We start from the raw sequence: 14,171 nt of genomic DNA on the forward strand, positions 1-14,171 counted from the left end.
TAATAGCACTTGATTTCTGAGAAAATTGCAGTGTTCTAAACTATTCTTTCCTTTTAAAAAAAACGCTGATAACTTCAGCCTGAAATCTAGAAAAATGCAAATATTTTCCCAACAAACAAAATATCAGATACTGAATGAAACAAAATAGCAGGAGGATAAAGAAACAGTGACATCTGCTAAAAGAAAATCCTGGAATAAAAAAGCTTCAATGTTCTTGTAAATGAGGCTTTTTTCGATCTCTTGTTGCGAAGTAGTTGTTCAGAATACAAAAATGGTGCCGTAGATGCCTCTTGAAGTGTATGAATTAAAAGATTTTAATGGAAGTGGTCTTAGCCAGTGGTTGGCAGGAAACATCTGTGCATTTGAAGAATGCCGAAGGCTTTTCATTTGGTCTATTTTCCCCAAGGAAAATATGAAATCTCTTTCATACAGCTCCTTTGCTGGAACTCTGAGGGATATGTTGTGTGAGTTTGGGGCTTTTTTTCCCACTCTGCCAGACTTTGGCTGTTGACACTTGTGCCCTTTCCCTTTGTGCTGTCATCATGCTGCTTTTCACTGCAGCACTGCCGTATCCTGAGGGTGTTTGCCATTGATCCAGGGCTCTGCTAGCTGCGAGTACGAGGTCCCAATGGTTTTCTGGTAGTTTCTTCCCTCCCGTTGCCTTATAGGTAAGGACTGAATGAAATAGTGTTTCATCTTGCAGTGCCCTCCTTTCTTTGCTTTCCCTTTTTTTCCTCCATCGTGCCCTCAGCTACCTGCGTTCACTTTCTGTTCTCCTTCCACCCTCCAGCTCTGTCCCTCACGGTGGGCTGTTAGGGACAGTCAGCACGAGCATAATTTGCTGCTTTCTGCTTTCATCGGGGGACTTTTATGGGATGCACTGCCAGGATATTTCGATCTGGAACAGCCAGCGTGGAAGAACTGGGGTAAATCAGGTTTGCAGTTGGCCATGCTACGCTAATGCAATCATGTCTGTTTTAGTACTCCGAGTGCCAGGCTTTGCCTCTGCAGATGAGGCTGTGCAATTTAATTTTTACTCTCTGTTTCTGTGTGGAAAGGAGACTTTCTGAAAACCGGAGCTGTTCGATGAACCACTTACCCTTCAGAGTGAGAGCAGTGTGTCAGGTGCCCTTAGAGCTGAATTTTGGGAAGAGGTTAGCTCTCCGACAAGCCTTACATCCTGCAGCTACACAAGTGCCTTGGCTCTAAATGAACAACTGCATTATTTTCAACATCTCAGAATTTAGCTGCTTTTAGATGAATAGCAAACAGGGGAGCTAGGGGAGGGATGTGAGTTAAAAACAGGTTCTCTTCTGCTCCGTGTGCTTTTTCCTGGGCGCCCCTGTGCAGCGGTGAGCGTAGCTGGGTCTGTTTTCTTTCCAGCTCTGCTTTGACTGCTACGTGATTTTGAGTCAGTCGCTCACCAACTCCCTGCTTGTGTGTCCGCTGCTGTCAGACTGAGCCCACTCGTCAAAGCCTTGGAGATCTGTGGGTGAGAAGTGTTGCAGGGATGTTGTGGTTCGGCGTGTACCAAACCTGGGTAGGAGGTAGCAGAGGCAAGCGAGCTTTGCTGTGGGTGCCTGGCCATTTCTCCTCGAGATGACGTGCGTGTTCCTGTTCGTTTTATACATTTTTTTTGAGACTGCAGCAGAGAGTGGTTATTCCTGTGGTTAATAATAGAGTAATAGCAGCTACTCCTGCACAAAATCTGTGATCTAAAAAAAAAAAAAAATAAATCCGTTGTTTGTCAATAACAAAAATGATGCTGCAGACAGGCAGAGCTGTTAGAAACGAGGCATCGAGTGCGAAGAGATGCTGTTAGCCCAGAAGTAGCCTCATTTTGTACTCATTTAACAGCACAGAGAGATCTCTCAGACTCATCTTTCTCCTTCCTTGGGTTCCTTATGGCATTGTCTTTTACGTGCAGGCTGTGATAGGCAAGTTATGAAAATGCAATTTATCGGCTGCAGAACCCTTCCTGGTGCAGAGATGATGCAGGCGGGCCAGAGACACACGGCGGCAGCTGGCTGCCCTGGAACTGGGCATTAGTTTTGCTTCCAATAATTTATTTTTTTTTAATGTCTGCTCAGGAAAAGCTAGTTACTCTTTTCCCTGTTCTCGCCGCAGAAACCTTTGCTGCTGTTTGCCAAGGAGGAGGTTTTGCAGCAGGCAGTGTCGCCGCCCTGTGAGGCCTCCCAGCCCCTTGCCCGCTGTGTAAGCTACCTGGGAGCGAGGCACGGCAGCAGGAAGGGTGAGGGAAGACTTGAAAAAATTCAGGATCAAGGATGCTCCTCTGTTAGGGGTGTTGGAGGATGCGTTCATGCTGGGATGCTGTTTGCTTGCAGCCTTGATTGTCTCCTTCTATGCTTAGGGTCGGCGTGTTGCTCACAGCATGGCTCCAGGGTTTTAGAAATAAAACTCCTGCTTGTGTGCTTTCTGAAGTGGCCTCTCCCCATGGAAACTGCAGGGGGAAGAGAGCTGCTCGGTGGATTTTAGAGCTATTGCCCTTGGGACTCAATATTGGAGTGAGTTCAGGAAGGTAAGAAGTCAGTGGCAGGAGGCAAGAGCTGCATTAGCTAGTGGAGGTTCCCCATGCTGTTCAGCCAGCCCAAGCTAATCCTGCCTGGTCTGTGCTGCTGGCATCAGGGGAGAGCAGCAAGGCTCAGTGAACTGGGCTCCTTCCCTCATAAAAACACCTGGGGAACATGAAGTCTGTTGGCTTTGTGTTTTTTTTAAAGCCACCTTCCAATCTAAAGGGGGGATTTGCATTAGGTGCGTTTTGTTGCACCGTTTTTTGTTGTATTTTTAAACCATCACAGTCTCTTTAAAAAGCATAATTAATAATTGTTCTCTGCTCTGAGTGCTGTTCAGCTGCACTCCGAGGAGTGGGAGGCTCTGCTAGTCATTTGCACATGGAATGAGGAAGGTATAAATTGTGTCTTTTAATGGTATGCTTCACTTTCCGAAGTAATTACCTTGGGAGTCATGTGTGTGCTGGTGGCTACCGCTATTTAACTGCGGCCTTTGTTGCCGTCAAAATTGATTTTTAAACTAACTGCCTTTGACCACAATATCAGACAAACTTTTAGAAATGTGATTTTAAAATCATTAACACAGTGAAGAAAGTAGCGTAGCGGTTTTAGCTCTGCTCAGGCTATTAACATTTGTCTGAAAAAAAATCCTGAAAAAAACACGGTTTTACTTCCGTAGCAGTAATAATGAAAAAACACTGATTGTATTTCAGTGGCGTTCTGCAGAGGCCTTATGGCAGTGAGCAATGTAATAATGCCTTCAAATTAGCACTGCTTTTGCTATCGGGCTTGCAACAAACGAGGAGCAATGGCAATCTGACTGTCCCCGCTGCTGGAAACCAAAGAGTTACTGGGATTTCTGGCATAGCCTGCCTCGGTTATTCTCAGCTGTAATGATTTGGTTGCCAGAGAGAAGATGAGCCTTTGCAGCCCTCTTAACCTCGGTGCTGTCTCGGTAAGCAACCTGCTAATGAAAGTTAAGACACTGTGTTAATAAGGATAATTTACCCAGCGGTAACATGGGCAGGGAGGCTTATGAGAAGTTTTTGATTTGCCCCTGCAGTATCCTGCCTTTACAGAACTTTCTCAGATGTGTACGTGGAGTACCCTGGGTATGGCTTTGCCTTTCTAAAATCAAAGACCTGACTTCATTTACCAATTGTAGACAAATTTGCAGTTGTATAACATCACACAGATGCCTTCTCGTGTAAATCATCTAATTCAGACTCAGTTTGTGTATCCAGCCCCACTTCACAGGGTGCCAGTTCCAGGAGAGCTTTGAGCAGTGGTGGAGGACGAAGGGGAGCAGGCTCTTCTCTAGCTGGGTGATATCGGTAGGTTGTTGGCACTCCTACAGCAAACAATTTGTGCAAGAACGCTGGTGATTAAAAAAAAACAAACTGCAAACAAAAACCTCATTTTCTCTCTCAGGGCAATTCTGTCTTTTCTGTTTTCCTAAGTCCCAAGCATCTGTGGGGGTAGGTGTGCTTGTTTGTGCTCTGTGTAGTGCTGCAAGTCTGCAGTAGCCTTCCCAGTGATTCATGGAAATGGGAATGGGTTTTCAGAACTGCAGAGCAGTTCTGTAGTTTCTGATCACAAGAATTTAGAGAAGACCAGAGGACAAAACAAATAACTTTTCTCTCTCTAAAACAAATAACTTTTCTCTCTCTAAATAGCGAGAAGGGCTGGTTGGGCAAATCTTGTGTAGGTGTTTCTGGGAGACTGTACAAAGGTAGCTGCACAGAATTGTGGTGGTCACCCAGCTAAAAGTTCAGGACTTGGTGCTGGAAAACAAGAGCCAAAAGCCTAAACTGGTGGAAGGGAAAAATGTTTGGGTGACTATTGAGTGGCTCAAGACTTGCTGTGTGTGTGCGTGGTACAAAAATAACAAAATTTCTGAGACTAATTTTTCAGGGAATGTGATTTCAGCAGAACTGTTTGGCTGGTATTTCCCTGAAGGTGCTTTTGTGGTGGGTACAGCCTGCTCCTGCTCTAGGTGTGCAGCTCCAGCATCGCTGTGCTGCGGGCCCTGACCTCGTTTCCTTGCCAGCAAGCAAGCTGACCTTCCGAGCAAGCTGAGGGCGAATCTTGCTGTTGTATTCTAGAGTTGCTGGTTTTATTAAAAGCAAAATAAGAAGCCATCACTGGTATCAATTGCTAGGTATATTTCAGGTTACCTTTGGCTAATGCTAAGTCCATGTAAGGTTTATTTTTCTTCCAGCAGCCCTGTGCAACTTCCAAGAGTCCACGTGCTTCTTCTGGGAGAGCAAAATGTGAGATGGTCACGGTTTTTTGGTGACTGTCACCCTGTCTGAGGATGCACTTCGTCCTGTGAAGCTCTGCTGATCTCCAAAGAGAATCAGGTTATCTGAGTGTGAGCCCAGCTCACAGGTGATGTAACCGTGTGGTCAGACCAGCTCCTTCATCACAGCCCTTCCTTAGGAAGGCTTTTCAATTAATTCAGCATTCAGGTCAGATGTGATCTTCCCACGTGTCTGGGCGTCATCAGGAGGGGTGGCAGGGTGAGCCGGCTTCCGTATCACCCTCTGGCTCTAAACCTGCCCGTGCAGAGGCCAGAACGTGTGGGGAAGCAGTGTCACAGCGAAACACGTGCCTGGTATTGCAAATCACAGCAGAATTTGCACATCGAGATGCACTTTAGGAATTTCTTTAAATAGTGGATTTCACACTGGATGAGTTCAATAGCTATTTTTAAAGAAGCGTGTAGGAAAAGCAGGCTTTATCACATGAATCCATGTAGTTTTATCCGCACCGCTGTCAGCTGCCAGTTTTGAACCCTGCTGTTCGTTCACACCCCCAGGATCTGGCTTCATCACCCCGAAATCATGTCACTGTCATGTCTGAACAGCGTGGTCAAGGAGCACGAAAATGGCCAAGCGCAGGACCTGGGTCAGCTTGGTGTAACAACAAATCTCATACCTTCCTGAGATAGAGGCCAGCAAAATGGATTAGACCCAACTGTGGCACTGAAAGAGTTCTTTTTGTCATCTAATACCAAGTCAAAGTCATTCCCTGTTACCCACACTTAGCTGGCCCACTGGGATGATGTCTTTTTGGAGAATTTGGGTAGAAGAGAGAAAATCTGTACCTGTAATTCATTTTACATGAATTACAATATGTGCCTGAAAAAAAAAACACTTCTGGTAAAGCCTCTTTGGGGTGGGGAATTTCTGTGGTTTTGTATTTTTATTTTTTTAGATGCTTGTCCCAGGGATCAGATCTTTTGTGTAAAGGCACAAGGAAAGAACGACTCGGGTTTTTATTATATGTTTTTTTAATAATTGTTCATGTTCTGCTTAAAGTTACTTTGACAAACTGATAAACACTTAGGAAGGAGAGGCAGTGGTGGTGAGCGAGGGCTCTGGCTTCCACTGAACCAACTGCTGGGAAACCCGGTCCCTCGCTCCCCACCTCGTATCCGGGGTCTGTTCTGATCCTGGAGTTCAGCACAATTCCAGAGACACCCTGAAACTCGCATTCTTTCTTTTTTTTTTTTTTCCAAAAATGTTTTCCTCAGTACTTGTTTCCTGCAGTATTACTTACACTCTCTTACTTCTCCCTATCGTGCTCCCTGCGGTGGGTGATCCTGAGGGCATTTCTCACTGTGTCTTCTCACCGGTGCTCCCCATGCCCACGTTCAGGATGTGTAAGGTTGTTCATCACTCTCACAGACCCTATATGAACTATTTCGGTCGTCACTCCTGTAGGAGCTACACAGAGTTGGTCATATTAGTCCTTCTGAATTACTTAATCCATCAGATCTCAATTTCTTGCTGACCGCCAGCCCGAGGAACGGAGCCTTGCGAGCATCTCTCTCCCTGTGCCCCAGCAGCACAGCTTCCAGCCTTTTTGCTGACAGCAGCCACATTTTGAGGAGCTCTGAACACCCGAAGCGTGCCGAATTCCAGCAGGTGTGTGAAAACAGGCAGTCCTGCCCAGGAGGGAGCTGTGGCCGTGTGTCCTGCATTGAGGCCCTGGGGACCCCGCTGTGCCAGCGAGCTGTGAGCTGCTCGCTGTGCCACTCAGGAGAACGCTTCCTCCTTTTGTTCTTGCTCGTGAATTTTGTCTCTGTGTTGTATATTATTGCATATTATTTTTGGCAGCAAGTAGTCACACCGGAGTTATTCTTCCTGCTCTGTGAATTCATCTTTACTGGTGTCTCATCTCGTTTGCCGTCCGCTGTCGTTTTTGGGTTCTTTTTTTTTTATAACACAGCTGTACAACCTCTCCCAGTTGTTGAAGATGGATTCGGATTGTTATTTTTTTTACTGATAACGTAGTGTGACTTCTGTGCTGTTAATACGGCGTGAACTTCCCTCACTGCTGGGCTGCTCATCTAATTAATTATATCAGGTCTTACAAGCCAGATACGGTTTGCAGGCAGGAGCTGCAGTGCCGGGAAGTAGCCTGGCCAGATTTTGTGCCCTAGTTCCCCGCGTGGAGGCTGCTCTCTGCCCTCCGCTCTGAGGGCGTCTGGCAGGGAGCTGAGCGCTCCCGACGCTTTGGTGAGCAGGGACGTGTGCTGCATGCGTGAGCCCCGAGGCGAGGAGGGCCAGAGCCGCAGTCAGACACAGCCACCACGCTGGATCTGTGGCAGGGTTTAATCTGAGTTTATTTTGATATTTTTTTCTCTCTGTTGTTCCCGGGGTGGTGCTCAGTGCCTGCCCCGCCGTGGGGCTGTGCACTAAGGGCAGGGGAGCAGGCTGCTGCTTTCTGCCACCCTGGGTGCCCGGGGAGAGCACCAGGAGCTGAGCTGCGGTGCCACATCTGCTCCTCTCCAGCTGGGTGCATGGCTGGATTTGTCTATGTGCCACCCTCAACAGAAGGCCGTGATTCTGTCACTGAAGCATTCATTGTGTATGTGCCAGTCTGATAGTAAATAATGCCATGAGTTACAATTAAATCTTAGAGCCAAATGCTAGTGCAGTTCTTTTTCTTAATTACTGTTTTTCGGATGGGCTTCTCTCAGAGCCAGCTGAAGCCTTTCCCTAGGACTTTCTGTACTCCTGCAAAGAGCTCAATTAAGGAAAAATCCTCTGCAAGTGGGACCTGTTGGCTTTGATCCTGTATTACTGGATATGTTTCGGGGCTTGCCTAGATTATAGAGCCTTGTGAATACTGATTACTTTTAACATGATTTGAGTAGATGTTAAATTGCCCTTTCACTAATGGAGAGCTACGCTCGCATAACATCCGCTGCCAAGTGTTACATGAAAATGGGCAGTAAGTTATGAATCAGCCGTGATACCAGCAGTTAGCTGCACAGTTTGTCATCAAAAATGGTTTGTTATTCAAAATTACAGCTGCAGCTGTTTTTTCTTTCAGGTTGCTCATCTGAAGAAATCGGCTTGAACAAGAAGTTCGTATAGCAGGGCGCACTGTAATCTCAATAATGAAGAAAAGCAGAAGTGTCATGACAGTAACTGCAGATGAGGTATGTTTCTTCAAAAGGCGTGTTTTATTTATCCCAGTACTGTATAGAAGTAAGGTCAAAAGTTTGTTCTTTTCTTACTTGGGAAGTATCAGCTGGTTTCGCTTCGGTCACTCATTGATTTTCTTAGAGTTGTTTGCAGCTCATATATTAGGCATAAAATAAGTCCCACACATGTTAAAAAAAAAAAAGGGAAAAAAGAAAAAAGAAAAAAAGACAAACAAACACCCACACTATGAGTTCTGAAGAGTTTTATGCAGAGCACGTTCTTTATTATTCTTTGCTCAGTGTAATAATGACATTTGGGAGGACTGAACATTCACTTCCATATCTTGCGGAAGCTTTGCTCTGGATCCCATCTTTGTGCATGTGCTGTAGTTTTATACTTGCAAGTGTTTTCACATCTCTTGCTACTGTATTTGCTGAACACCTAATGCTATGCATGTGTTATTCCATTACTACACTTGCTAATCATCATCATAATCCGCTATTAATTAAATGCCAGTTCCCATTCTCTGGAGAAATGCATCAGCTTGTAATGATGGCGTGATAACTGCAGCATTAATTGTCTTGCTTGTCACAGCTGGGACTCTCCAAAAATGGAAAACCACAGGAATGCATAGGAAAATACAGTGGAGGAGTGGAACTTCAGAGCCAGTGTATTCTATACCACTCCTCCAGTAGATAAGTGATTATTTTACGCTCTTAGACCGTAGGTTGCACTGTTTCATGGTCAGTTTGCCCCCATGTGATGGTGGGGTTGCTGTAGCCAACTCAGTCCTTGCTGATAATGAAAACAGGCATCTGACATCTAATGGGAAGTTTGAACACTCTGCTGTATGTTTCTTAAATAATAACAAAAAGAATAATCTTAAATAATAACAAAAAGAATAATCTTACCAAAATTACTCATAAAGGCACGTCAAGTCAGATCCAGCTGTAGAAGCCAGGCTTTTCTTTCTGGGCTTCCTAGGAATATTTTTGACCAGATTTTAGGCTGCGGAAGAGTAGGGTTTGGATCACTGAAGCTCTCTAGCATGCTTTTTGAAAGCGTAGCATGCCAAATATTTGAACTTCCATCTAGGTCATTATGATTTTGGCATTTCAGTAACTTCAGGAACCTGCACCAGCATGCCCTGTAGCACTTCAGACTGCAATGAAGGAGTGCAGTAACTGTGGGCCATGTTGTTTCCTGTCTGGATGCTTCACGTGGTTGTGGGATGGGCAAAAAAGTAGGGAAAGCTGAGGAAGTTGGGAATGCGCCATTCTCATGTCATTCTTGTCCTTCACTCCTGTGTTGAGAGTCCTTGCTGCAGTAGGAGAGCAGGCAGTACCATAGTCCCATGTCTATGGAGAACATAATTCCCATTAGCAACTAGGAGGCAAGGGTGTCCTCGTGCTACTTTTTAGTTGTTCCTGAAGGACCTAAGAAGTGATTATGGAACCTTACACCACTCGTTTATTTTTCAAAGTTACCAGTTACCTGTTGTCACTCAGTGCTCAAGGTGTTCCCAGGGGTGAGGCAGATCCTTCTACACTCAGTGCTTGCTAGAGGGGTGGAGGAAAGGATGCAGTGGGAATAGCTGGACCAGAAAGTGAACCTAGGGATTTGGGGAGGTTGGAAGGTGGGCTGAGGGAGGTCTGAGAGGGGGTGGAGAGAGTAGGGAAGAGATCAAAATTCAGAAGCAGGTAGAAGAGTAAAAATGTAGAGAGGTGGTCATATATATACACACCTGTTACAGTAACCCTTCAGTTTAAACTGCTCACAATACAGAACTATTCCCATTTACACCAGCTAAATTCAGTAAGACCAAAGCTGACAGCCTTCTTGCAGTGCTGTTCTGCTCCGGGAAGACCTTGGCTTGGATTTGGGAAGACTGATGGCCAGCTCTGTGATCATGTTGGTGCTTTGAGATAGAAATAAATAGAAGCTCCAAGAGGAAAAAAAAATATTTCTATTAGAAATGACAAGCATAGGGTAGGGTAGCCCAGCAGGAAGTTCTTCTCACCAAGTCACCAATGATTCAAGATGTACCTAAGCCCTGTATTGGCATTTTTCTGTGCCTGGTGAATCATCAGAAAAAAAAGTGGCAAACCAGTATGTTTGTGCTGTAGAGTGGAATGATACAAGAGGTGGATGTTGTGTGGACTATTCTTTGAAAAAGTTCAAAATATCAAAAGTTTAATATATCTCCGAAGTGACTTGGATTATTGAAGTGTTTGTTTAGATTAGAATTTAGCCTAGACGAGTTATGAATGAGTTTTCAAGTTAATTCATAACTTGATAAAATAACAATGCAACGCAGTCAGACTCTGCCAGGATTACATAAAACAATTATCTTCTGTGAGTAGCTGTGACTGTAGAACAATGTAACTGAGTGTGGTTTATTCGTGTGGAAGAAACTGATCGTTTGAAGAATTTCGTTGGCTTTTCTGTTTGCAGAATGCTCTGGATTACCTGGAGTGTGGGCTGAGTAAGTCCTACAGTACTTCTAGCCATGCTCTGGGCATAGACCTCTGGAGAGGAAGAAGGTGTTGTTCTGGCAATTTGCAGTTACCACCTCTATCCCAAAGACAAACAGAAAAAGCAAGGACACCCGACAGAGACATCGTCTGTAGACCAACAACTCTGCCTTTGTTGACACCTCCAAGTATTGCGATCACCACTTACCAAGACTGGTAGGTTATTTTCCTTATGAACCTCGAGTGGTTATTTATTGAGGGTTTGCTGCTGTTTTCTATTATTTTTATTTTTATTTTTATTTTTATTTTTATTTTTATTTTTATTTTTATTTTTATTTTTATTTTTATTTTTATTTTTATTTTTTTCTTAAAGGCATTAAATAATGTGTAAATTAATCAGTATTGTTGACGTGTAGCAGTTGGTGTATCACGGACTTCCGTTTGCAGAGCAGCTGCCAGCCCTTTTTGAAACTCTTCTTCTGTTATGGACCTCTTTTGTTCACATTTTTATGACTCTTCATGAAACTTTTGTGTTGTAAATTCTGATCTGGGTGAAAGGATCTGTGTTATTAGCTTTTCTCCCACAGAAGATGTGGATTGCTTAGGATGGCGATACACTCTTTTAAAACAGATTGAGGAACGAGGCTTTAGCTCTCTGGCTGTTTTCTGTCAAAGTGTTAGAAGGAAAGCTTGGAAAAGAATTTGAATCTGGTGTTAAGCTCAAGAAAAGTCCTGAAGAAACTATAGGAGAGCTGATTAAAGGGGGTTGCAAAGAGGTGAGTTCCAAAACAGAAACTGAATGCTAAGTGCCAAAGCAAGGAAATTGATCTGGAGGGAGGAGAGGTAGACAAGTGTTCATGATTTGGCATTGCAGTGAATTTCATGACTACATAAAGTCAGATGTCCAGCTTAGCATATGATTTTTGAAATGGCCTTGCAATGCAATGATAAACACCGTCCTTTTAACTTAAATTTCAAGTGTGCTTTGGGTTCTAGTTTTTAAATCCTCCACTCTCCATTTCATTTGCTGGCTGGAAGGTGTATTCATTCATTATTTCAAACTCTGAACCTGGTTTTAGCTTCTGTTAAGCTCAGCACTCTTTTTGGAAGACCTCCAAAATTCCTTTGTTACGGTACTTTAGGAAAAGCAGTTTTCCTATTGAAAATAGGATTTTAAACAATGCACTTGACGTAAGGAAATCAAAGAGAATTAACAGGTGTTTTTGCTCAATATTTGCATTTAATTGCTGTGAATAAAGTTAACAAAATGAGTTATCTAATTTCAAATGGATTGTGTGTTTTGACAGTGAAAGGTTTGGTTCACCTTTTGTGAGCATTTTAAGTGTTTCCCTCTCATGCACGTTAAGCAATTTGTAATCTTGTCTGCAGCACGACGTAGAGCCTATTCATAAGGTGTGGTTTTGAGAATGAATTAATTTTGGTCTTTGAATAAACCCTCATGCATGACTTAGGAAAATGCAAGGACTTGCAGTGAATTTATGATTAGCTTCATCAGGACACAAGGGGGCATTGCCGTGCCTCTCTTCCTTACAGGAGAATCAGATCAGCGTGGATTGTACCAGGTGTGTTTTTTCTGGATCGGTATGCCGGACAGAGAGAAGGTACTTAGAGCTGATCCTCAGGTTACTGTTATTTCTTTATCATTCATAAGAAAGCAATTAGCTTCTGACTTGTTAATTTTGTTTGAATCTTGCATATCTGTTTGTAGCCATGTAGAAAATGGGTGTTGCTGGTTAGTGTGACTCTGCAAGCAAAGTGCTGTTCCAACACACCTTAACACACCCTCTCCCTCACCTTTCTAACCTGGGAATCAGCTAGACTGACTGCTCATATAGCTCATACAGCTGGGCAGAAAGTGGGTCTAAACCACCCCATTTTCTCTTTTAAGTTGTGGTCATCAAGGGCCTTGAATAGGTTGGCCCAGTTCTGTACCCCATGCCGGGCAGCTGCTTACCTACAGGATTTCAGGTTATTTGGGGCCCGAGCGTGCCCTGAGGGAGCGCAGTCGTGCTGGAGATGTGTCAGTGTAGCAGTGGTGCAAGATGGATCTGGTCCCTAAGCTATTTTGGCTTCTATACCGTGGTACAGTCCTGCACCAAATACACTCCAGAGGCAGCTTATATTTATATAAGCCCAGTTTGTGCCATTGTGTTGGAACAGCTTTGGAGTGATATGAGCATTAAGAGACTCAGTGAGTGGGCAATAAAATGATAGGAAAATTTCAGTGTAGATAAATACAAAGTGATGTATCTGAGCACGAAAGGATTGTAGCTGCAAAGCAGTATTACTGCTCAGCAGCAAAATCCTCGGTACAGGAGAGAAGTCTGCTGGAATTACAAGTTCAACGTTCATTAATGGTCAAAAAAGCAGATCAAAAGGTAAGGATCTGAAGGGAAAGAACAGAGGTTAAAACAGGCAGCATCAGGACACTGTGGCAAGAGCCCATTATTTACTACACTTAATTAACCACCATTATTACTACTGCGTTAGGAATGCGCGGGAGGCTGGAGCTGTCCTGCAGGGAAAAGACACAGCTGAGGAGAGGGGTGAGAGGCGTCTTACGAGCGGCGTGAACAGAAGAGGAGGTTGATCTGCCCCCACTGCTCCAGCACTGAGTGTCCAGGTCCCACTGCTTTAGGCCTGTAACCCCTGTCTCTGCGCCACAGAAAGGGTTCCCTGAATTTATCCCTTGGATTTAGCTTTGGGACCCATTTCCTGGCTGCTGCCTACGTTCCCTGAGGTGCAGCCTTGCTATAGCTGGTGCAAAGGAATTTTGTTGATAGCTTTATAGAAATGGATTTAGTGGGGCATGCAATAGGAAAATCTCCACTGAAATTTAAATTTAAATGCAAATGGCATTGATTGAGGACATTTGGGGTTCACACAAGTAAAATGCATAAACAACGTAAGGCCCAAACTCGGGTTTTCTATAAGGACTATTGGATGCATAAGATTTATCCTGATTTATGTTGACATTCACTTAGTATGATTTTTTTTTTCCTGAGGACTCACTGAGTTGAAGCGTGGAGACACTCTCTAGAAGACTCGTGGAGAAGTGTGTAGGTTTACCTGAGCTTTCTGCGAGCTATTTCTGTGCATACAAAATCCCGTAGACGGTTGCAAAGCACCTCATTATTATGACATGAAACATGAGGCTTTGAAATAATGTCATTATTTCATTTGTCGACTGTGCGCAAATTTCTCTTTTCATTTTTTTTAATGACTCTAAGTTTATAAAAGAGCTTCCTTGTGGTATCAGCTGACTTTGCTTTCTGAAACATGAATTCCTCGTTACACCGTTATGTTTGGTATTTTCCATCAGGTGAGGCTTTGCATGGGCATTGTGTGCTGAACAAAGAAATCCCTTTGGTTTGGGACTTTGTTTCCTGCTGGTGCAAGATGTTGTTGTCTTTGTGGAAATTTATCACCTTAGCCAGAAAAGCAATAAGGTGGTTTCTGGAGACGCAGGGATAAATCAAAACCTCATCACCAAAGAATTGCTCTAGTGAACGCTCTGAAGGGGTGCAATGCCTCTGCCTTTGTTGGGGTCACTTCTCTCCTATTAAATCCATCAAATCCTTGGGGAAATGCATGCTGTGTGTATTTGGGGTGTGTGCTCTGCTGAGCCAGTTTCTACCAGTTTTCCCATTTCTTGTTGGTACAAAAGCCTCTGCTGCACAGGGTATGGTAACTTCATGGAGTTA

The 14,171-nt window shown here is 44.0% G+C and overlaps 1 protein-coding gene across 1 annotated transcript in view; it reads left to right on the forward strand.

The window, feature by feature from the left end:
• PDE4B (phosphodiesterase 4B) overlaps positions 1–14,171 on the forward strand; it is a 173,702-nt gene that overhangs the window by 13,269 nt on the left and 146,262 nt on the right. Inside the window, exons 2-3 of the mRNA XM_027463811.3 lie at positions 7,878–7,986; positions 10,427–10,662. Coding sequence (XP_027319612.2) covers positions 7,945–7,986; positions 10,427–10,662 — 278 coding nt within the window. The 5' untranslated portion in view covers positions 7,878–7,944. The remainder of the gene's footprint in view (positions 1–7,877; positions 7,987–10,426; positions 10,663–14,171) is intronic.

The sequence above is a fragment of the Anas platyrhynchos genome, chromosome 8 (assembly GCF_047663525.1).
Source record: "Anas platyrhynchos isolate ZD024472 breed Pekin duck chromosome 8, IASCAAS_PekinDuck_T2T, whole genome shotgun sequence".
NCBI lineage: Eukaryota > Metazoa > Chordata > Aves > Anseriformes > Anatidae > Anas > Anas platyrhynchos.